General features: G+C 44.5%; 2 protein-coding genes across 8 annotated transcripts in view; one reads left to right on the top strand and one right to left on the bottom strand.

Annotated features, from left to right (window-relative positions):
• Positions 1 to 10,853, top strand: part of THSD1 (thrombospondin type 1 domain containing 1) — a 27,026-nt gene extending 16,173 nt beyond the window's left edge. For all 3 annotated transcript variants that reach the window (XM_005482417.4, XM_005482418.4, XM_074535387.1), the window contains 2 exons: positions 4,648 to 4,806; positions 9,159 to 10,853. In XM_005482417.4, the coding sequence (XP_005482474.2) occupies positions 4,648 to 4,806; positions 9,159 to 10,534 (1,535 nt within the window). In that variant the 3' untranslated portion in view covers positions 10,535 to 10,853. The remainder of the gene's footprint in view (positions 1 to 4,647; positions 4,807 to 9,158) is intronic.
• LOC102072517 (fibrinogen-like protein 1) lies at positions 10,850 to 23,600 on the bottom strand. 5 transcript variants are annotated; one of them, XM_074535390.1, is made up of 9 exons: positions 23,385 to 23,600; positions 23,031 to 23,088; positions 21,815 to 21,896; positions 20,884 to 21,007; positions 19,676 to 19,886; positions 18,427 to 18,524; positions 18,259 to 18,347; positions 16,665 to 16,855; positions 10,850 to 15,723 (listed from the first exon to the last, which is right to left on the bottom strand). In XM_074535390.1, exons 3-9 carry the CDS (start codon positions 21,884 to 21,886, stop codon positions 15,534 to 15,536), a joined length of 975 nt encoding a protein of 324 aa, XP_074391491.1. In that variant the 5' UTR covers positions 21,887 to 21,896; positions 23,031 to 23,088; positions 23,385 to 23,600; the 3' UTR covers positions 10,850 to 15,533. The 5 variants fall into 5 exon arrangements, with proteins under 5 accessions (XP_074391491.1, XP_074391489.1, XP_074391492.1 ...); XM_074535388.1 differs by having other exon boundaries at positions 20,884 to 21,094; positions 23,385 to 23,598; XM_074535391.1 differs by having other exon boundaries at positions 19,676 to 19,835; positions 23,385 to 23,596.

Below are 23,600 nucleotides of genomic sequence, written 5' to 3'. Positions count from 1 at the left end.
TCTGTTGACAATTGCATATCCAATCTGTCACTCTGCCAGTTCTTACTTCATTTAGCATATGCTCTATTGTTATGAAGCAGAGATATTGTTTTGTAAATGATCAAAGTTCCTAAATCATTAAAATGATCTTCGTCCAAACCACAGATGTTGAGATAACATGACTTTACCATATCTCTTTTCCATAAATCAGACATGAGTTGTATTCCTGGTGCCTTGTCAGTCCCGCTCTTTATTCCTCATTCATGCCAAGTTTAGTACAGCCTTTTGGAACAGGAATCTGACTTGTGTATGGATTAGGAAGCAGAAAGCTGCCAGTGGCCCTGAGTGGGCCAGGTCAGCAGCTCTTTGAGCCCAGGCAATCAGCTTCAGAATAAGTGTCACAAAAAACTTATGCTATCCAAGACTGTGACTATATCTATTAAAGGTGGGGAATACATCCATTAATTGTGAGACAGCACTTGTGCAGTTTTCTGTAGACCCTAACTGGAGAATCTGTCAAAGTCAGTGAAAAATTTAACAGTGAGATGTGAGTTCATTCATCTAGATGGGCTCTTCACTGTTTCACAGAGGAGCATGCAGCTCATTTTTTCCCCAGTGTTTGACTGGATTATTGGGATGTCTGAGATAGGAAACTCTGTTAGATCATCCTGTCCAGTAGCAGATGCATTGCCGGCTCATGCTTTTCCATGCATAATCCTGTACTTTTTCTCACCTGAGATTTAAGTGCTCCCAGCAATGAGACTTCTGCTCTCCTTAGAAGGTTGTCCCATGTTCCCTGCTTGATACATTCAGAACATGACTGATAATATTAATCAGTAATGCTAAAGCATAGAAAAAGGTGTTTTTTCATAGTTCTGGTGTTAATTAACTTTCTTTTCTGGTTCCTAGTTACACTCTGGAGACTAATTTCAACTTTGGTGTGACTTACACTGAAGTCTCTTGCAGTTGCCTACAGCACAAATGAATTTTGTTCATCCGACTTTTGCTTTTGGGATGATGGCAGGACATAAGAAATGCAGCTGTTGCCTGAAAAGAGAAAGAGGAATGTGGAGGAAGACCTTCTGAAGAGGAAAGTGGTCAGTAAGGGAGGAGAGGAGCAAATGGAGCATCTAGAGGTCAGGCAGGGGTGTACAATTTCTGTCAAATTTTTGCTTCCTTAATAAGAATGTGTAAGTCAGATCTGCTCGTTGGTAGGAAATTCTGAGAACCAATTAGCTCTGTTGCCTGAATCTGTACCTGAGTTGGGTGTTTATTTAGAAACAGGCATATGCAGGGGATTTGGGTGTGCTAGGGCTGGTTTCTACCCCATCCACTTTTTCTGTGTCAATAAATGCTTCATCTCCACACATTAGGAATAAATCAAGTTTTACAGACTCACTTACAAACTCAGCTTCTGGAAAAAAATTATTTTTAGGCTGTGCCTCCCCATTTCTTAACAATGCCTGCTTGTGGGGAAAGACTCTAATTTTCCCAGAGTCTAGGATTTCTTTCTTTAAAGGGATCCTTTTCCTTTCATTGTCCAAATTAGTAACTGTTGGAACTTGCCACCATTTCAGTGCACCCAAGCTTCATTTCCATGGAAGGGTGAGAGGCTGTTTTCAGGACCTAAAAACTGATCTCAGCTTCCAAAAATATCCTGCAATCCCCTAGGCTAGCACAGATACTTTCATGAACCTGTCAGTAATTAGTGATTTTGTCCCACACCACTGGCCTGGTTGAAGTGTTTAAGACTGGTGATGTGTGTCAGGCTGGAAGAATGATGATGATACTGAGTGTCCCTTGCTGACTGTGCTGATGGACAGTGCTGCATGTGCAAAATCCTGTGAACATGGAAATCTGAGGGGAGAAATTTATGCAGAGCAATAATTAACACAGTTAATTGCATTTATCTTTCATGTTGGCAGATCTGCCAACTGTCAGCTATTTCAAAATAACTCATCAGTTAGATGTCTTCACATTGATAATTGATTCCTCAATTGTGTGTGAAGAAACCTCACGCTTATTAGAGCTAGTTTGCAGTGCATACCTTCTGGTTTTTCCCCTGGCATTTTCAATCTGTTTGTCTTAAATGGAGGTTAATAATTTCATTTCCTTGGGGGAGAATAACTGTGCTTCATTTTCTTTTACATTCTGGTAATTGCAGGGGATTGCAGAGCAAGATGCAGGAGCTTAAATCTCCCATCTTTCATGGGAACTGGAACATTTCTTGCTCTCCTGCTGTTTGAAGCACATTTCTTAGCCCCAAAGCTATGGATGCCAAGTGTTTTTGCTAAGGAACTCTATACCTTTAGCCAAAGTCCAAGTCAGTGAAAAGTGTCCTGGAGCAATGGGCATGTCAGGTTTGACGTCAGTGTTGGGAAATTACTCATCCTAAATGTTCTTGTATGTTGAAACCCACAGGCATCAATGTGGAGCCTGTTGAGCACCCTCCACTATCACCAGTGTTAGCACTGGAGGCAACCAGAACCTTTCTGAGCTTGGCTCTGCATCTGACTTTAATTAACAGAAGTTTAGATGAGCAGGAAATGTGGAGAGAGGGAAACAGGTTAGCTCATGCCCTGGAAATTATGACAGGAACTCATCAAGCTGCTCACACAAAGAGTCTGTAGGTCTACAAGGAGGTAGGTCCTTCAGCTAGCCTCTATACCAGTGGTGAGGGACACTGCTGGAGTCCTTCATGATCCTCACCTGAAGAAAACTGTTGGGAGATCCTATGATATATATGATACTATGAAGTCTTTTTGAGAAGGTATTAATGAGCCCTTTATTAACTATTGATTGTGAACATTTTTTCTTCCTGCCCTCAGTAATACCTTGGCTCGCTAACTGATGTGTTTTGCAAACTTTCCATGGTTTGTCCCTTTTTGGGACTCCTTATCCCAACAAACCTCCTCAGTTACCTGCTTGTTGGCATCCTCTGATTCTCTTTTCCCTTGACACCATACACTTGCTCCATTTTGTACTTTACTGGAAGCCAACATGGCTGCAAACTGAAGGAGGAGTGTGAAAGCTCAACCTGCCTTTGGGCTCATCACCATCTCCAGAGACAGAGGGGTGAAAGCAGAGAGGTGCACAAAGAGCACAAAGTGAAATACAGCCTGGGGTCTTGGATGTTGCACTATTGTGGTGGAGTCAGTGACAAACAGCCAGGGTGGTCACTTGATGTTGTGTGGGCTTAGAGCAGCAGCACCAGGGTGTGTTGCCATGCCCATCTCTCCTCTGCATTAGGCCATGCAGATGTCCTGGGGCCTGCAGGCACACAAATGTGTGTGACTATGTGCCCACATACACTCTGCAGCTGTGGCTGGCAGCACAAGTGTAAGCTCAAGCTCTGGGGCCCCATCCTGCAGTGCAGGAGGGCAGATCCACTGCTCCTCTTAGGCTGATCACATTAATGCTGACATGGTCACAAAACTGTGTAGGACAGGGCCCAAAGCAGTTACAATTTAATGTTTATTGAAACACAACTGTATTTATTCTTGTTAGAGACATTTTAAAATAATAACACACTAGGAACAATACAGCAACCAATAAAATATAAAATTATAAAGCCATTTTCAGTCATGCAACATTCTCTAGTGCTTGGACATCATAACCTGGTTAAGGGCTCGGGGCATGCTAGCAGCAGTAATAAAATTAAAAATCACAGCTTGTGTTGGCAGTAGCAACACCATAAATTATCCAAAAGAGCAGAATTTAACTTGGTCTACTTTTAAAAAAAATTATTTAGCTGTTTTTCTACTTTATCTGTGGGCAGTGAAATGAAGTTAAGAAGTCTATTGTTTTTCTTTCTGTCAAAGTCAGCTGACCCATAGGAGCATCCCCAGGGCTTTTATCTTTTAAGATTGCACCTGAGCTCATGCATTCATTTGGAATTTAAAGTGGTGGCCCTGCCTCAGTGTCACCACTGTCACACAGGGACAGGAATGGTCCCATCTTTACTTCTCTGGGTTCTCACTGCTGTAAAGTTTGAATGTGGAGATCGCTGGATGAGAATGTTGTCTAAGAAAAAGAGGGATTTTATTTCACATTAAAAAATTATAATATAGTGTTAGAACCTGCGTCTGCCTCCAGTTAAAATAAATAAATGAACATGCAAAATTCCATCCATGAGTTAACTGCCTAATCATAAGCAATAATACAATAGAGACCTGTAAGTTACCAGATGAATGATTCAATAATACGCTTATGTGCTGGAAAGAAAATAAAAGAGTGAACCAGTGTTGCCATTTCATTAGGCCTTGTAGACTTATCATCCTGTCACAGTCATGTAAATCAGCAGTAACTGTACTTCAATCAAATTATCCTGCTCTAAATGCACTGTTTGTCAGGCAAGAATTGGATGAATATATAAATTACCAGCCCACTTCAAAGATCTGTGGATTCATTTCCTTTTGCTGTTGTTCCAGGCAGAACCTGCCTGCCAGTTGACTGAACCACTGTTGCAGGCTGACACTGGGGTGAACAAAGGAAAACAGCAAGTGGAAGCTTTGGCCCATCCCTGGATGCCGCTTGCTATTTTGGTCTTGCTGTTTGCATTGTTTGCTTATTTATCGCTGTTTTTCTCAAAAAGAAGACAAAGGGCTGTGTCATTAAAGGTAAGGAAGCAGACACGTTCCTCATTGCTGTGAGCTTGTGTGTTTGTAGAAACGTGGAGCCGGTGGCAGCCCTGGAGCCCGTGCAGCGTCACCTGTGGGGACGGAATCCGGGAGCGCTTCCGAGAGTGCCTCAGCTCCTCGCCAGCAAAACCAGGCTGCGCTGGATCGCCGAGGGAGACTTCCCTGTGCTCGCTGGAGGAGTGTGTGTGTATGTAGCTCTGCTCTCCTCTTCCCCCAGTGCTGTGACCCCCCTGGCAATGGCAAAGTGTGAAATGGAAACATCCCATCTCCCTTTCAGTCATACTGGTCTGGGGGGCTGTCACATTCCTGTGGCTGATGGAGTAGGGCAGGAGCCTCTGCATGTCTGATTGGGGAACACTGGAGATAGGGCTCCAAGGCATAATATTTCTGAATGCCATGGGTGCAGCTTAAAATCTCCAGGATGATCAGAGAGTGGAGAAGTCCTGAAAGAGAGATCTTGGGGCTATCAGAACACATTCAGTAAAAGCCAAAGGCTCCAGTGGAAACTTATTAGAAAGCTAAAAAAGATTGCTGGTTCCAGCTGGGACCTGTGGTATGAGGTTGCCATTCTGTGAGATTTTTGAGGTGGTAGTGCCAGATCTTCCCCTGCTCCAGCCTGCCACTGCTGCTGGCCTGTGGCAGGGCAGGCTGGCTGTTACTGATAGGTAAGGCTTTATAAAGGTTTTATAAACCCTTACCTATCAGTAACAACTGGCCACTGCTGCTGGGTGGAAAGTGGGTGCAGATACAAGAGACCTGAGCCTTCTATGAGGTGGATTACAGCAGCCATGTGGCCTCCAGTGAGGCTGGATGAGGCTGTGCCAGCACCATAGTTGGGTGCTGACAGCCACTGCTGAGGGGCATGAGAAGTGCCCTCTTTCAGCACTGTACAGGTGCTTAGTCTGTGCAAAACTTCTGCTTCTTGCAAACTCCCTGCTGAAAAGGAGTGTGCTGATGCCAAGAGAACAGAAAACTGATCTACGAGCTCCAGTGCCTTTGTGTCCCACAGGTGCCACAGGGGTTGGGAATGGGGATGGGGAAGGAAAGATACCTGGGAAATGTGCAGGCTGCTAGGATCTCACACTATTATTTAACAGATATTTTAAGCTATTACAAAGTGACCAGCAGGCCTTAGTCCTTGCTTTGGCTGCTTGCAGGCTCTTCTTTCTGCTTGCAAAAGTGCAGTGTGTAGAACTGGAATGGAAGCAGCTAAAAAAATATACAGTTTGGGGATGTGGGGAGTTGTTTAGCCTGTGGCCACTGCAGTGTTTATGCCACTGAAAAGGAAAGGACAGCAGGGGGAGAGAATGTGCAGCTGGAGCAGGAAGAGGGGAGGACTATGTTTTTAGTGGAAGTATTGGCTTGAACCAGCTTCACGTGTTGGGGATGAAGGCCTCAGAAGTATACAGGCAGGACTGAAATGTGTTGTGGAACACTGCAGGAAATGGGTTGTATTTAACAAAAGTTTGGGTGAACAGAAAATACTAAAAATTATATTCCATCAAACCAGGTATTACATGTTGTCAGCGGTCATGAAGCACTGGGAATGTTTTAACAGGTCTAACGTTTTTAATGACTTGAAAATGCTGGCCATGTGGGTTTGCTTATTTAGTAAAGCTCTGAGTGAAAGCAGAAAGGAACAATTTAGATGCTTTGGGTCTGCAGTTTAAACCAACCCTGCTCTAGTTGTCTTCGCTATGCCAGGCTCTCTGAGGCTGCTGTGGGCAGCAATGCCACCACCAAAACACAGTGGGGTTGTTAGGGTTTTTCCAAAGCTGCTGTTGAGCTGTGCTATCCCATGCCTTCTGTCTTTCTTCTGGAGGGGTATGTCTGTAAGTGTATAATTTGATTTGTCTCCTTACCAGCCAGTTTCATTCCCCACCTCTGGAGCTCAGAGCTCAGAGAGCAGTCCTGGTCCCCCTTCAGGGAGCTCACTGAAGGGGGTTCCCTGCTTGCAGAGCATGTGCTGGAAACACAATTTGTGTGTGGATCTTGCTTTGCCTGCATGGAGGTGACAGCCTCTGGTGCTTCTCAGAGGGGTCACTCCTCCCATAGAGGTGTGCAGCTGTAAAAGGTGTAGGATGGTTTCCAACCATCCTGTGCATATACTGGGCACACAGCTGTGGCAGTGTGGTTGGACTCAGCAGGTCTGGACAATCCCCAGGTTCCAGTGAGGTGTCTAGGTTAATAAGAAGGTTAATACATAGAGAGCACAGAGGAAAAGGAGGCTGTGTCTGCACCCACTGCAGTGGGATCATCCGGAGGAAATACCTCACTTCTGTCTTGCACATGCTTTCTAATCCTCCTGCTCCCACATGGGGCAGCTTCCTTTACAGAATCACATGCATGGTTACATCCCACTGAATCTCAGCTTGCTCAAGAAGGGGTTTGACACTCTGATTTTACAGGATTCATCCGCTGCCTAATCTCAAGCTGGGAGTGTCACCATCACCCTTCCCATTCCAGCTGTCTGCAGCTTTCAGAAGCAGACAGGTTCTGTTTCCAGCATAACTCTGCAGACATTAGTCCAGCAGATGGAGCAAATGGCTGAATGAGCAAGGCCTGTGCATGGTGCAGGGGCCAATGAGGTGCAGGGAGAATGAACCATAGGGACCCAGTCCTTTTTGGAAAATCTCAGTTCCTTGCTGTTAGCTGTGTATCCCAAACAATGCAGCACAGCATGCATTACAAATAGAGAATGGAGTACTTGGAAAATATCCATAAGCAAAAATGACTGAGAGAAGGATGAGAAATGAATTAATTGCTCTACTGCAGTGGTGCTGAATAGAGCAAATGCTGGCCCTGCCTGCTCAGCTTGTTCACTCCCCTCTCAAGTATCCAGAGTAGCAGTGCTCTGGGCTCTGGCACAGGGGCATTGGACTGAATGCAGATTTTAGAGATCCTTCTATAAGATTCAGCAGGCAGTGGTCTTGTTCTTTAAGTTGGTTTCAAGCTCTCAGAGTGACACAAAGATCAAAGTTAATGCAATGGCAGAATTTTTTAGAGGACTTGGGATTGTTAGATAGCCTGAAATAGGGAGGTGGATCTCCTTCCCAGCACCCTGCACTTCTGTTCTGTAGCAGCCTGAGACCTTCTAGCCTGTGTTCATCAGTGCCTTTGTGCATCCTGCCCACCTAACAGCTGCACTACCAGCTTGCTGTTGAGTGTGTGTTCTCCTGAATTATGGGAAGTACATGGCGTCCAGTTCTTGTTATTCTGCAGTCACATTTCCTATTCCTGGACAGTCGCTGTGGTGCAGGCAGGAGCACCTGCCAAGTCTTACAGCTGGCTATCAGCCTGATGGAAGGCTTTGGATTCTGGATAAAACTAGAGACTAGGGCAGGGTTGTTCAGTGGTTTTGTTTGAGCTCACACCTTCTTGGCCAGCTCTTGTCAACTGCAACTAACCAGTCTTATCCTCCAACAAAATCTTCATGGCTTTAGAGAGCTCATGTCTGACCAGAACAGAAGAATTTGGGCAATGCTAACAGATACTAAAATTAGCTACTGGACCAATTAATCCACTTTTGACCGTGCTGTATTCTGTTCAGGATCGCCTGTGAAATGCTTGTGACCTCATTTAATAAAAGAATTACCAATTTGTCATTGGTTCAGCCATCTGTAATATGGTGGAATGGGCAAGTCAGAGGTTTAAACTGGGCTGTGGACAGCTCTGTGATTGTCACATTATAGGTTAGAATCACAGAATATCTCAAATTGGAAGTAGCCCATTAGGATCACAGAGTCCAACTCCCTGCTCCCCTAGGACTACTAAATGACTGAGAGCATTGTCCAGACAGTCTGTGAATTCTGGCTGTGATGGCTTCCCTAGGATGCCTGTCCTGGTGGCTAATTACCATCTCAGTGAAGAAGGGTTTGCAGAGTACTCTTCCCTGTTCAAGTTCCATCTCCAGTCCACAACAGAAGAATGGTAGTAGAATGCTGGAGAAAGAGCAATGGCACTTTTAGTTGAAAGCTTGCTGTGGCATGGGAAGGTTTTGTCCTCTGGAACTGTGGCACCAGACAGTGGTAGAAGCATCCTCAGAGGACTGATTAGAAAAGTTACATTGCCTCTCCTGATGCTGCCTCTCTCTTCAAATTCACTTAAATTCTCACACACACTTAAGCTCTCCTAAAAATAATTTTAAAGTGATACCTGAAGTACTAGCCTGTGTTGAATTCTTTTTACCCCCTTTATGTCACTTTTCAATGGGGAGTCTAAATGTACTTCATAAAGAAAGGCAAACAGAGTTCCTTCATTTTCCAGGTATTCAGTAATACCTTATGGAAAGAGCAGAACAGGAAAAAAACCTATTATGTTTAAAAGGTCTGTGGCAATCTTGGTTTAAAGTAAGTAGATGTTCATGCCAGTTTGAAGTCATCAAGTAGTAAGTCATCTCCAATAAGCAAATTTTAATGGCAGACAACTTCCTGTACTGTATTAATGGCTTCTTTTCTTTGGTAGTGAAGTACCCATCCTCAAATACCAAAATGCTGCTGCCTGTGCTACTCTGACAGATGTGTGTGCTCTTTCTTACAGCTGTCCAGCCTCCCACCCCACCTTCTGTTCAGCCAGGAGAGGACCAGAAAGCAAATAACATAGTTACCATCACAGGTATCTCACTGTGCTTGTTCATCATCTTTGCCACTGTTCTTATCACCCTCTGGAGGAAGCTCTGCAGAGCTCAGAAGTGCAGCACCGCTGTCCGACGAAGCTCCGTCCATTCCCCCGGCTTCCGGAAGAACTCAGATGAGGAGAACATTTGCCAAGGCAACAAGCAACGGGACAGCTTTGCTGAAGGAGGGGACGCCCCTGTTAACATTCCCCTAACCTACAGGCGAAGCCTCCAGTTTGCCCAAGAAGATGATGCCTCTGGAAGTGAAAACTTTCAGCCAAATGCCCAAAAAATAATCCCTCCAATTTTCAGCTACCGCCTGGCACAGCAGCAGCTGAAAGAGATGAAGAAGAAAGGCCTGACAGAGACCACTAAGGTGTACCATGTCTCTCAGAATCCTCTCACGGACACGGTTCTTGGTGCCACCACCATGCTTCCCCTGAGCGGGGAAAACCAAGAGGAGGCAGCGGCAAACAAATTTCGGATCAAATCTCCATTCCTGGACCAGCCAGCCAGTCAGCCCAAGTTCCTGGGAGAAGGCTCTCACCCTAGGCTGGATTTTCCATTCTCACAGGCCAATCCTGCAATGAGCCCTACCCAAACCTTGGTAAGAAGAGGTCATTTCAAGCACCAGGATAACAGAGTGGACTTGCCTGAGAGGGGCTGTCACAGAAATTCGCAGTTCAGAAGAACAGCCAGTTTCCATGAAACTAAAAAGGCCAGGCCTTTCAGAGAGAGAAGCATGTCCACTCTCACACCCCGACAGACTCCTCTCTACAACTCCAGGACCAGGACGTGGGACCATGGTCTGGAGGACAGGACACGGACAAAATCAAGAAACACCAATCCAGCTTGTGAAAAGCTGGATCAGCCCCAGGGCACTGTGCTGGGGTGTGAACCACAGGGCCATGGCACAAAGCCCCACCACAGGGCAGGTCCCTCGGTGAGGAAGCTGGACCTGATCACGGATCGCCAGCCTGCTGGTCAGGAGAGGGCAGCTGAGAAGCCTGAGCCCAGCCGAAGTAAGAGGGGCCCTTCTCCTAACCCCAAAGGTGTGTGGCGGAAAGAAACCGGCCCAAATGGCAAAGATAATTCCCAGAGAGGCCAAAGCATCAGCCCTGCCCAGTATCGAAGGGACAAGTGCCAGAGCTTCCCCCTGGACCCTGAGTTTGCCTTTTATGACAATTCTACTTTTGGCTTAACGGAGGCGGAGCAGCAGATGATCGACCTCCCTGGGTATTTTGGCTCAAATGAAGAAGATGAAACAAGCACTCTGAGCATTGAGAAGCTGGTGATCTGAGTGACTCATTGCGGCCCTGCAGGAGTGCCGTGCGTGCGTGGGAGAGGATCTGCAGGATCACTTGGCTTCTGGTGAAAGAAAGAGCAGGAGTCATGTTACCTCTACACATAGCAGCAGGGAGTAACGCCCCAGGTCTGGCTTGTGGGAACATATTCCTTTCTAATTACTGAAAAGTGCTTTCATATAATTATTTTTTGTATGTATGTGTGTACAAGACACACAAAGTACCCTGGGAAGGAACACGTTAGTTAAGGTGTGGCTCAGGAATAGCCAATAGATTTTATTGTGTAAAGCATCATGTTTTGTGCATCATACATGAAGAGTGCCGCTGACATTTCCCACCTTGCCCACTGTGTACTGGTAGACTGTGAGATACTGAAGCATCCACTGTCCAGCACCCTCAACCATCTGCCCTTATTAGTGAATCATTTCCCATGTAGAAAGCACAAAGCTCAATCTGTGGGCAGTTTTGATAATTTTTCTGATAGTCATCAGTGAACTGTGTTGATTTGTAGGTGTGGCTCAAATAACTCATATGGTGGGGGGGTGTTTTAGCTGGTTGCATGAAAGTGCAAACATTTGATGCTGAATATTGGAGTGAATTTAAAATTGAGGAGACATTTTCATCATTCAAGACTTTGATATTATCTTACTGTCAATATTTATATCAAGAAAACAATGTACAAATATTTGCAGGAAATTAGTACAAAAGGCATGCTACAGGGAGGGCAAAGAAGACAGGTGGTCAGATTTTAGTCCTCACAGAAATGTTACCGCAGCATGTTACCTGTCAAAAGCAGTGAGAGAACTGTTGAATTATGCATCCTTTCCATAGTGATCCTTTATTAAAATTTTTTAATGTAAGTACATTGACAATAATACTACCATGGCAAGCTCAAAATAAATTATGAACAAAACCAGAAAACAACAAGATTATTTGATTAATACCCGTTCTGGGAAGAAAAAATTAAAATGGCTTGACAATATCTGGTGATTCACAGGGAATCTTATAGAATCATTTACATTGGAAAGACCTCTGAAATAATTAAGTCCAAGCATTAACGTAACACCACTGCGTTCACCACTAAACCATACCCCTTAACTGGCACATCAACACACCTTTTGAACACCTCCAAGGACAGTGATTCCACTGCTTCCCTGGGATACCTCTTTCCATGCCTGACCACTCTTTCAGTGAAGAAATTTTCCCTCATATCAAATCTAAATCTCCTCTGGCACAACTTGAGGCCATTTCCTTTGATCCTGTCACTTTTTACCTGGGAGAAGGTGCTAACTAACTTCTGCCTTTCTACAACCTCCTTTCAGAGAATTGTAGAGAGCAGTAACAGTGAACTACAAAAACGATGATGGGCTTTTTTGTTGTGTTTTAAAACCAGACATCACAAATTTGCCATTAGAATTTGCTGTAAGTATTCAGAGTTAGGTTGGAACTCCAATTAACAGCAGAAGCAGAGCTCAGACTTTGTGGATGACTAAGACTTTTCTTGCCATTTGTTAGGATAACCGTCTCTCTGGGGACTTTGCAAAGACTGGGGAATGCTAGTGGGCAGAAACAGAAAAAGAGGAGATGCTTCCCATGGAGGTTGGTGTAAGAGAAGAAAGGTTTAGGCAGTGGACTATTAGACTGAAATCAACTCTCCCCTAAGGAGCCTAACCCTACATGCCCTTTAACCTGCCTTGTGGGTGTGAAAGCAAAATTAGCATGTGCTCCATTGCCATGAAGTAGGCTGCTATCTTTCTCAAAACTGGCTTTCTGAGCAGAGATTTCCCAATGTCATACTTCTTCCCCCCCAAACCAGCAGCAATATTAAAGGGAGAGCAGCATTGCTGTGGGTAAGCTGCCAATTTCTGATGGCACCCCGCTGCAGTGTCCAAAGCTGGCACAGGTAGCTTGACAGGCACACGGTGTTACCTGCTGTGACAACATAGGAGGAGCAAGCCTCAGCATTTGGCCACCAGAGTCAAATCTGGCTGTTTGAATGGCCTTTCTGATGGGTAATGCTTTGCAGCTGCTGCTGGAGTGAGGGATCTGACTCGGTGGGTGATGTGAGCTCCCTCTTTCCCGGGAGCCATGCCAAGATGCTGATGTTCAGCCCTTGGCCCAGCATGGTGTTGGTACCAGCGATGCATTCCCATGAACTGTCAGCTTGAAAAGCTGTTTAAAGCATCTATAAAGGTGTTCACGCTTGAAGACTTATCCAAAGGCAATCAAATGTAATGAGGCTTTAAACTGACTTTAGTGAGCTGGAAATCACGCCTCTGGAACAATTGCTGCTCAGGTTACTTACCCTGCCTGTACTAAGGTAAGGTCTGTGGTGTGAAGTACCTTCTCCCTGAAGCGGGGATCCATCAGCATTGGAGCTGCAGGGCTACAGTGTCTGTTTAAGCTTTGTTGAGCCTCTCAGCATGGGAGAGAGACCCTGGAGAAATGGGAGACCAGATATGCAGTGCAGCAACATTCAGCAAGCATTTCCCTAGGCTTCAGCAGGAGGGATTGGAGCTTGGCGCTAGCCCTCAGATCCACTAAGTACTCAGCTAGTGCCATTCTACCCTGTTTATTAAAATTAAAGGTGGTTCTGAAATGCTTCCTGAGGTGTGCTGTGGGATTTGGAGGCTCCTGCACAAAGCCCTGTGACCCTTGCATCTCAGAGGGGGTTTCCTTTGCCACAGCAGGGCAGAGAAAAGGCAACATTGCTCTAAATCAGATGCTGCTTCTTTCTGCAAAGTTGTCCCAATGTTGGGCTGTGTTGTGCATTAGATGTACTTACTACATTTTACATCAAAGGCAGCAGGGCAAACCTCTTCCCTCCCAGCTTGTCATGCCTTGGCCTCCCTTTCCCTCTCAGAGACAGGAGAAACACCCTGGCACTGATGTTGGCTGAAGGCAGTCCGGCTCTAATGCCTGCCCCTCCATACTGACACTCAGGGAAACAGGCTCCATAGTCTGGATTTGACATCACTCATTGCTCACTCACTGGGGAACTGGACTGGGTGCTGGTTGTCTGATTTAGCCCTGATGACTTCATCTCCACTTTGATAATCCATAATCAGATGGGTTACCAGATGCTTAATGAACTGCCAGACCACAAATGCTGTCCCTTAAATGCTGTAGTTTCCACAGTCTTTGCCCTACTTCCTTAGCTCTCTGCTGAAGGATGGGATTGAGCATCAGCTGCCAGAAGGCATGAACTGATTTCACTCACATTTCTCTGTGTCTTCAAAACAATAAAAATTATCCTTTCTGCCCCCAGTGCTCCTCAGAGGCCACACAGTTATAATGTGTGCAAAGTCATTCCTTATGTCCCAACATGCAGTTACAGTCTTGCACTGAGATTTTACCGTATCAAAATACAGAAGCAGCGATCAGAAGGGAAAGGATAAGTGCTGCCTTTTTGCAGCCCTTTCTTCACAAGGGCAATCTCATTTCAGACATGTTGGTGAAAATTTCACTCCACATGAGCATGCTTGAGAAGAGGGCAGGGGGGCAGTCTGGCCAAGGGCACAGGCTCTAGCAGCACAGCTCCCTGGAGTGCTGCCCATTACGCTGGATGTTCATGCTTGCAGTCACTGGGATGTCTAGAAAGCAAAGGAACCAAACCAAGTTTTAAACTCAACCTTCACCTCATTCCTCTGCATTGTCTCCAGGACAGCTTGAGCCATGATAATTAAACTTACCTTGCAGACTCTTTCAACTACCCAGGACAACAGGTGAGAAAGCACCAGAGCCAACACTGAAAGAATACATTTCTCATATTATGAGCTTTCCAAGATTTTGATCCAGATTTCTTTTCACATTCCTATTGTTGAAAACCAGATAAAAAGTATTAAGTCCTACTCAGACGGTTTTATTTCGCTCTCTGTCGATATGTATTCAAATTACAGTATGTATGGATATAAAAGCAAGTAAATGGAAGAGAAATACCAGTTTAAAAATTATTATAAATCAGAATGAAAGGAAGCAGGTTTAAATTATTTGCATCAAGCTGATTCTGCTGTTCATTTTTAATTGTTGTTATTAACAGCTGTAGAAAATATATTTTCAGTATTCCATTTCTTTCAGTCATTTGTGTTGTTCTTTCATTTCACCCAGTGAGACAATGAAAGCAGTGTGCCTTGTGGTTCAATCACTTTCTGATTCCTCTTCACTAATGCAAGGTCAGCTGGTAAATTACAGGAGAATGTACAGGAGAATGACTGCATTTTAGGAGCTCCTAGGAATATCTGTGTTCACCTTAATTTTAGTCAAATCTGCATAATTTTAATCTGGGGTTTAAAACTGGTTGGCAGGATTGTCTTTGCTTTAATGTCTTGTGGTGTACTCTAGCAGTAGATCTGCAGCAGGAAGCTGTTGGAATGGAGCTCACAGTGTCCACATTGTGGGTGGACAGACTACTTTGAAGCAGCCTTCGTCTGGATGCACATTAGCAGTTGGAGCATGTCCATCCTCTGGGCTGGTTTCACACATTCCACGAACACTCTGCATCTGAAGTGTGGCAATTACAACCATAGGAAAAGTTGCTTAAAAACATTCTCCTGAAGCAGATCAAAGCACTAACAAAGGCACACCAGATGAAGTCCAATTCCCATCCCCTTGTGCTTTCTATACTGATGTTCTCATAACGGAAACACTGATGGTTAAAATCAAGATGAGAAAGACTTTGAAAAGTATAGATTGATTAAAGGACATGCTTGATCCTTCTAAGTCCAGAGAACTTTAAAGAAACATTCTCCAACAAAATCTTGAAAACTGCTGAAAAAGAAATCTCTGGTTATTCCATGACTGTGATCCATATGTTTTTTATTAAAATGTTGTCTGGCTGTGCTCAAACAACTCGTGCTGTTAGCCTCAGGTAGCAGAAGCAGGTGCAACTCCAGCTATCAAGTGCAGGTTTGGCAATTGGCAGCAGCAGCAGAGCACTGGCTATCAACTTACACCACTCTTTTCAGCCTGTGCTTTTCTCTTTCCAAAGCAGCCGTTTCAGCTGGCCTGACTGTTGTCACCATCTCCGCTCTCTCTGTCGATAAAGAATGGAGGCCTGATTTTCATGGCTGAGTATTTCAGTGAGTACCACATCCCGTGCCATGTAGACCAAACCAAGCCATCATCATGGGGTCCGCTGTACCTCCCTCTTTTGTAGTATCGCCCATTGAGGTTCACAGCATGGCACCTTGGAACAATGCAGGAAAGACAAGAAGGGAATTCAGTTTAGCATGAGAAGTTACTGCATCATTGCAAAGTACTGTTCTCAAACAACAGATATCTGGATATGCCAGGGCGGGATGGACTAAATGGTTAATGCTTTTAGTGGAACACAGGAATATATGGGTCATCCTAAAGCATCCTAAAGCAGACACCTACACTGGTCAGATAATTCTGCCTGTTGACTCCTTCAGGTATATTAACTATGGACATTAGAACTGCATGGCCTGAACAAAGGGGTGTAGTGCCATTTGGTAAACTCTAGCTCAAGTGTAGGCAGCTCCATATTGACACCTAAAAATGCAGACGTCTTTTCATTGACGTAAATCCTGCTATTGATGTACATTTTTTTAGCTCCACCAATTTCAAGTGGTATGTGATGAGAATCTGGTCTAAGAGGCTCATCCTGTACTAAAGCAGAGAAAATCTGAGAGTGTTATATCCCAGATTCCAGGGCTGTTAAACTTGAGTCCCTATCCACTGATGTGTGGCATATGCCCAAACAGCAAAAACACCCTTATAACTGCTGTGGGGTAGCTCTGCTCTTAGATAGAGGGTCCGTTCTAGGGAAATGTTCTTTGTACACACTTCACCTTACCATGGCTACAGCTGTTTTCTTCACTGGAGTATAACACAAAGCACTTTCAGGAATTTTAACTGAGCTCTTTTCCTTCCAGGTCATTGTCCCCCGTGCATTTGTTCTGACCCATTTTCTTAAAGTGAATTCAACTTACCTGCTTTGCTCTAATAAAAGTAGTAAATTGTTTTCCTTTGAGGATCTGTAGGTTTGGCTGTGAGAGGTGGCAAGTGCACACAGCAGCCTCCAGCTGCTGTAAGGCAGGCAAGTCCTCTCAGCTGTGCAGCCACCCACAACCTACACATCCAAGAAGAATCAGCTGTTTTCCATACCTGTTAAACCACCAGCCACCCTTGTTCTCTGATGCACAGTTGCCTGCCAGGAACTGATCGTGATCCTTATCAAATGTGGTGAACTGCATCCCTCTGTGAGAAGCTGACCACTGATCTTCAAAATTGCTCCCACCAGACAGAGCGTCGCCAGCATTACCAGAATAGGTGCCAAACCATAACCTGTAATTTTCCTGCAAGAATATGTGAAACATTTATTTGACATCCATTCTTTCTGCCTTTCCTCACAGTTTTGAGGCCAAATTAGCTCTGGATATTTCATTCACTGTCAAAGGCACTGTTGAAGTCAAGAGAGACTTTTGTCTCCATGCTTTAATCATCCTAGTGTAGATCAATGCAGGATTTAAACTTCCAGAAGGGATTGGTAATTACTGCTGCTGCTAGAAAAGGCTCCAGGTTTATTGTCATTCAACAACCATTTAATACACCTTACAGCAAGATGGAAAGCTCTTTCTAGCTGATCAAGAACAACTTAGCAAAAACTGCCAAGTGTCAAGTAATTGCCTTCCTAAACAGAGCAGTTCTTCAGCTAGAATAAATGCTTAGGCATTTTGCTCTTCCAAGGATGAGAAGCCATCTGATTTCTATTATCTGGTCCTGGTAGGAATATTTAGAACAACAGTTCCATTGTGCACAACTAAAAGGTTGAAGAGATATTAGATATTTAGTGGATGGTCATATTTGTGTTGTGGGCTTTCTCCTGCCATCACTGGCCTCATTTCTTTATGAAAAATGGCATAAGGTATTGAAATGCAGCTGTTCAAACTTTTCATAAGAAACCTCTAATTGCAAATTGAGTTTAATGTAAACATTTCTGGAGTGGTGATGGAGTTGGAACTAGGACTGGTCCATGCAGTGTCCTTGGTTATTTGGGCTAGTTACATGTGGTGTTCAGGAAGGCAAGTCTGCAAAGAACAGCACATGTATGGAGCTGGACACTGTCTACAGCTAGAAAAGCACAGCATGAAAATACAGGATGTGTCTGTCTCTGGGCTTTCTGTGTCTGTAGCAGTAGGTATAGTGCTACAGGTACTTCTCTTCAAGATAGGAACTTAGAACTGCTCTTTCAAAGCTTTGATTAGAATTTGCTGTTTTATTTTAAAATAAAGTTGAGAGGATTTGCTCTGGCACTTGCCTTTTGTGTGACAGTCTGAAACACTCTCTTAGAAAGCAGGAGAACAGGGTTCCATTTAGTTGCAGAGGTTCAAACCCCAAGAGTCTTCTCACTCACAGAAGAATTTAAATCATGAGGCTAGAGGCAAATATATGTGGGGATCCCTGTGCCCTGTGGCCAGGGAACTGCCCTCTGTTCAGCAGCACAGTTAGCAAGAGGGCACAAACATGTGATCCTGCCACCCACTGACCTGGGCTCTCAGTTGTAAGGAAGAAGTCCCAGGTTTATGTCCCTGATCCCAGGGCTCTTTGTCAGTCACACAAACTAGGAAGCCCAGGAAACCAGAGCAGGTAAGTTTTGCAGAGCTGTAGATACAACCCTGATACTGGTGTGATGCTGTGTATGCACTGCCCCACCCTCACAGACCAAGGCAAGAAAATCACTGCTCTCTCCATTTCTTACCTGCTCATTTGCAAGCTGGAAATTTTCATAGATTGCATAACGTTTTTCCCCATGCCAGTCCACCAGGTCAATCTTTAATGAGTTCTCTCCTAAACATAAAGTTGTGTCATGTTAGATGAATACCTAAAGCAAATTAAAGAGAAATCTATGGAGAAAAAATACTCAGACCTCTAGCAAGAAGGTCATAGATGTGGTCATTTCCCAGCCAGTATTCATCATTCTTGCCCTGGAATTTCCCAAATCCCAGTTTGTAATCATCCCATTTCCTGTGCAGAAAAATGTATAGATATAAATTTCATCATGAGAGGGGATTAGACAGTTTGTGAAACTTGAGAATGGTAACAATTAAAACTTCACCTGTATCTAGATACTGTTTTCTAAAAGCATCCGACTCATCTAACAGTAAATACAACTTACAGCTTACGTTTTCCCTTGCTCAACCTGTGCACACACATACATGGGGATCAAACCTTCAAACTGCTAGATGCAGTGCTTGCAGACTGATGTTTCCAGATAAAAGGAAAGGGAAAGCAGCAGCTGTCACATTGGTCTTCAGCAAAACACCTGATATTGTTCTCCAACAAGTCATAATTCACCTACTCTACCTTTGATATTCTCATATACTTCAGTGTTTGTCATCATTTCGAGTTTTAGTAACCCTGTGTTTATTCCTTCTCTCATGTTGCTATTATGGATATTCGTTCTGCCTGACCTTCATATTTTTTAGTCAATACATTTTTAGTCAATGCTCCTCTTCAGGATGTTTTTATTTGACCTGAACTACCTTGGCTAGATAGCTACCACTCTCTGGGCAAGCTGCCTTAGAGTCACTTGAGGTAGCTTTGCAATGCACTGCATAGACTTTAGAAGGCAGTAGAAATGCCCTGAAATTGTGTGTGCTGTGATAGTTAATTAACATTCATGAGGACATTTCTTCTGAACTGTGCTACCAGAGCATCTCTCCTCCTCTAAATTTCAGCATGAAAGTCACCTCTCTGGGATTTTGCACAGGAAAAGGACAATCTGGTTTGGCATTTTTAAAAGTTATCTGAATACGATAATAAATGTTACAACATGCTGAACATAATTCCTCATACCAGAACAGATCTGTTCAACAGGTCTCAGTCTGTGGCAGGTAGCAGACACCTGCCAATTTGGAGCCTTTGACATAATGATAAAATATGCATTCAAAAGCAAAGAACCCATGGAAGTTCTCACCAAGTTGCAGATCCATTTTGAAAATGGCCCCCTGCTGCCAACAGGTACCACCAGATTGTCCTAATCCTAAACTATCATCACTAATACATGGTTTTGCACATCCTGTTTCTCAAGGGTGGGGGTTTGCCTGGCAGCAGGACAGGGGTAGGAACTGGTGTCCATACTGCGAGCCCTGTTGCTGCAAGAACAGTGAACGCACCTGTTGAAGTTCTCCCTGCCGTTGCTGCGCCGCTGGATGACGGTCCAGCCCCCGCCATCGGACATGTCACAGAATGCCAGGAAGGGCTCTCGGTCCACCCTGGGCCTGATGCGGTAGTAGCCACTCGCGGTGCTCCTCCGGCCATACACTGCAGAGCAATCTGGGCACAACGGTACCTGTCTGTTAAATGGGCTGGGGGCAAAGCCAAGGGCTGTGTGCCACCCGGAGGAGATGTCACTGAGAGGCTCTATGGGACAAGGACACTTGGCCAGCCTGCGCATAGCCCTGTGAAGTCAAAGGAAATGGTGCAGCAATGTAGTAGCTACACCAGTTTGCAAACTACCAGCCTGACAAAGAGCTTTACGGCTTGAGAGCCTTTACAGCCATGCCCTCCAAGGGAATAATGCCCAAATCTTTCGTGAGATGCAGGACAGCTGCAGCTTAGCTTGGGGCTATATCATGAAAGCCTGAGACTGAAACTTTGTCAGCAAGATCATTTGCAGGGAAGCTAATTTCCTTGTGGAAGTTAAGGTACCCTCAGCTGTACCTCTGGTAAGATCAGGGAACAATATTTCTAAAACAATAGGCTAAACTCCTGTGTCCAACTCTACCACGGCTGTATCAGGAGAGAGCCTTTCAGGATCTCAGTACTTCACACTTCCAATGTAATGCCCAAAGGCTAAAATCTTGGCCACAGGAAACAATGTCATTTATGACCATGTTCTCAAAATAACACCAAGGAACAAAGTGCCCGTTCCTGTTCTATGCCACAGAAGTAATGGGGGAGCTGAGGAACAGGGAGGCTTGGCTCATCCAAACAGCTGCAGCTGAGCCAGGCACTCTGGGCTCCCCTAAGCCACACAGGGAATATGAGCTCTTCAAGAACAGGACCCATCTATTCCTAAAGCAGATGCCTAAAGTAAATCTGATGGCAAACACAAGTGATTGTTTCTCTCTGCAGGTAAGAAGCCCAGCTGAAGATGTCCATTTTGTACCTGGGTAATAGCTGCCCACAGCTAGGGTAGGTGACTCTAGCCCCAAGGGATATCTTTTAGTGTCAGGGCAACCAGTCAGCTCTTCTCTTCATATATCTGTATTTTAAATCACAATCCACTTAAAATTTTTTAAACTTTTAGCAGACATAAAATATGACATATGGGACACTGCAGGGAGAAATAAACATTGTGGCACACTACTGCAAACTGTACCTTCGTCATACACTATCAAATTTCCACTGGTTGTGGGTAAAAGCGTCTCATGCTGCTCACTCCTGTTGCCTGAGAACAGTTCACTTTTCGTCCTGTGGTAAGTGTTCTCCAGTATGTCCTTCAGCTGCAATTCATATAAGTAAAGCAAATCTTGAAGGTGTTTTAACCTTTGTTTTAATTTAGTGTTGTCTAGGAGGCAGATATCTTTGTCCTATGGAGAAAACAAAACAAAACCCCCCACAATTCAGCCAGTGGTAAGGAGAGACACAGAGAAAGGAGTATCTGCCTCCTCTTCACCCTAGCATGTCACACTGCCTATGTGGATCACCATGATTTCATGGTGATCTCTTCCTAAGATGTCCAAATCTTGCACAGCATGAGCTGTTGAATTGAGTCCAGCAGAAAAGGGGGTCCTGAAACAACCTTGGCATGGATCAGAACATGCCAGAATACAATCAGATGCACAAAAAACTTACTTTGGACGAAAATAATTTGTCTTGACCCCACTTAATGATCTCAAGGGGAAGGTTTGCAAACTATGAAAGTGCTCAGGATGAGAAGAGAGGGAAAACTTGGCTCTTGCACTGCAGATCGGTGAAACCAGCAAGGTTCCAGAATTAGCTTTGTGTAAAACTGAAAAAGAGCTGATATTTTGGCTACAAAAATACATTTTTTAAAATACTTTTTTGTTGTTGTTTTTGTTGTTGTTTTGAATTCTTAGTAATGTCAGTTCAGTTTCCCAGACAGCTGTACAGCCCTTAATGCTATGAAAATCCTGTATTATCAGCACGACATTCCTTTAGCTGCAGACAGATTCCTTTTTGCTCTGCTCTTGCAGCTCTCCATCCCTCCTGTGCGGGAATGTCCATCTCTGCATGACTGGGAATGGTGAACCATTGAGAGAGTACAGAAACAGCTAAAAGATACACACCGAAAACCTGAGTGCAGGTGAGCCAAAGCTGACCAGAAGGAGCAGCAGCAACCAGTGCATCATCACACTCATTTCTTATCACCTGAAAAGAGGCATTGACAGGCTGTAATGGAAGCTTTTTAGTGCCTCTCACAACTTAATCCCCCCTCACACTTATGTTTAAGTCCCCAGGAGATGCTGCAGGATTTATTAAGGAGGTTGCTTGAAACTACAGGCAGGACAAAATCAGGGTAAGATGTATATTAAGGAGAAGCTAAAGCACAAATGCAGTATGCTGACAGGGATAAAGGCTCAGGTCTGCTCCTGATTCCCCACAGAAATAAATACTCTGTGTGACTTTCCAGCAACCTCTGTATTTCCTCCCAGGTATCCACACAGGAAGTTGCTCAGCAATCATGTTTTCTTGAGGACTTTTCCAAATCCCACAGAGTTTATTCCATTCAAACTTCTCAAAGTAGAATTAAGAGGAACTTGCCTCCTGGTTAAGTGGCTGTAGACATTCCCCTCCTCATCCTCGGAGTGGTCTGTGAGGATGGGATTACCTTGGAGGCCAAGTCACACATGTGACAAAGTGGACATGAAATAGTTTTTCCTTGGATTTCAGGGGACAAGATGTCTACTGCCAATCTGCTCCAACACACAGATGTGGTTTTGATTGAAGAGTCTTAGCTAGAAAATATGCTAAGTGACTGCCACTGGGAACATGCAGCTGAATGTGAGTGAACAGTACAAATTGTTCTCAGTGTGCTTGCATCGTGCTTTTAAAAAAACCCAACAAAATCAGAAAGAAAAGAAAATCTGAAAACTAGGCTAAACCCAACTCCCCTGCTTCACATCTGGAAGTGCTGCAGAAACTTGGCTCCCCAGCTCTGTGCTCTGAGTGATGTGCTTTGTTCCAGCTGTGGCTCTATCAGCATCCCTGCAGCAGCTGGTCCTAAAGCTGCTTCCAAACCACCAAAGCTGCTGCAACAGAGGAGCCCTCTGCCAAGATGGGCAGGCAGGGCTCAAAGCAAGCTGAGGGAAGAAGATCTCCACAGAAGTTGCCCATAAAAGATGACATGCAGGTAGATGCCCCATGCAGTGCCCATGGGTGATGGCAAAAAGTTGCCAGGAAGGGTGGTATGAGTGACAGCTCCTGGAAACCAGACAGTGCAGAGCAGAGAGAAAGAAAGCAATTCCATCTGCACTTTTACCAAGACACATGAAATGTACATACCTGTAACTTGCCTTTCTTCAGACCTCTTCCCGGAAAGATTATCTCCCTTAAAAGTTAACTGCAAAAGAAAGTGATCATAAACCTGGCTGCATTTCAAAGGGTTGATGAGATTTCCCTCTGCAGATGACCTACATCAAGGGCACAGAGGAAGAATGTTTCACAGCACAAGGCAGTTTTACAGAAAAGGCATCTCAGTTCCTAATGTGAAAGAGTTACCCAAGCCCCAAGTTTTCTGTTGTTACCCAGTTCTCATCTTGCTGCTTCCAGTGAGAGTAAACAGCAGAAGGCTTCTATCAACCATGTTCTCTAAAGGAGAAGGGAGAGGGGCTCTGCTGCTGGTGTACTATTACCTACCTTGACTAGGAAGCTCAACCAAGACTGACTTCTTTGAGTGTTTATGTGAATCACTCAGACTAATGCGCCCTGTGGGAGTTTCAGCTCATGTTTTAACCCAGCCAGGATCATTTCAGTAAGTCCTGCAAGGTGGAAATAACACAGCTTTTCCATTCAGCATTCCTTTTGCTGTTTAATCTGTTTTATAAGAGCACAGCTGTAATGCCAAAGAAGCTG

Source organism: Zonotrichia albicollis, chromosome 2 (genome assembly GCF_047830755.1).
Source record: "Zonotrichia albicollis isolate bZonAlb1 chromosome 2, bZonAlb1.hap1, whole genome shotgun sequence".
In the NCBI taxonomy this organism is placed as follows: domain Eukaryota; kingdom Metazoa; phylum Chordata; class Aves; order Passeriformes; family Passerellidae; genus Zonotrichia; species Zonotrichia albicollis.
The sequence above is the reverse complement of the archived record's forward strand: the minus strand, read 5'-3'. Positions and strand labels throughout refer to the sequence as shown.

Coding starts and splice junctions, on each gene's coding strand:
- LOC102072517 (XM_074535388.1), bottom strand. CDS start 21,886: ATGAGTGTGATGATGCACTGGTTGCTGCTGCTCCTTCTGGTCAGCTTT. Junction 18,525..19,675: donor GGCAGGGAGAACTTCAACAG/GTGCGTTCACTG, acceptor TTTTCTGCACAG/GAAATGGGATGATTACAAAC. Junction 15,724..16,664: donor GGTGGCTGGTGGTTTAACAG/GTATGGAAAACA, acceptor CATTGTTCCAAG/GTGCCATGCTGTGAACCTCA.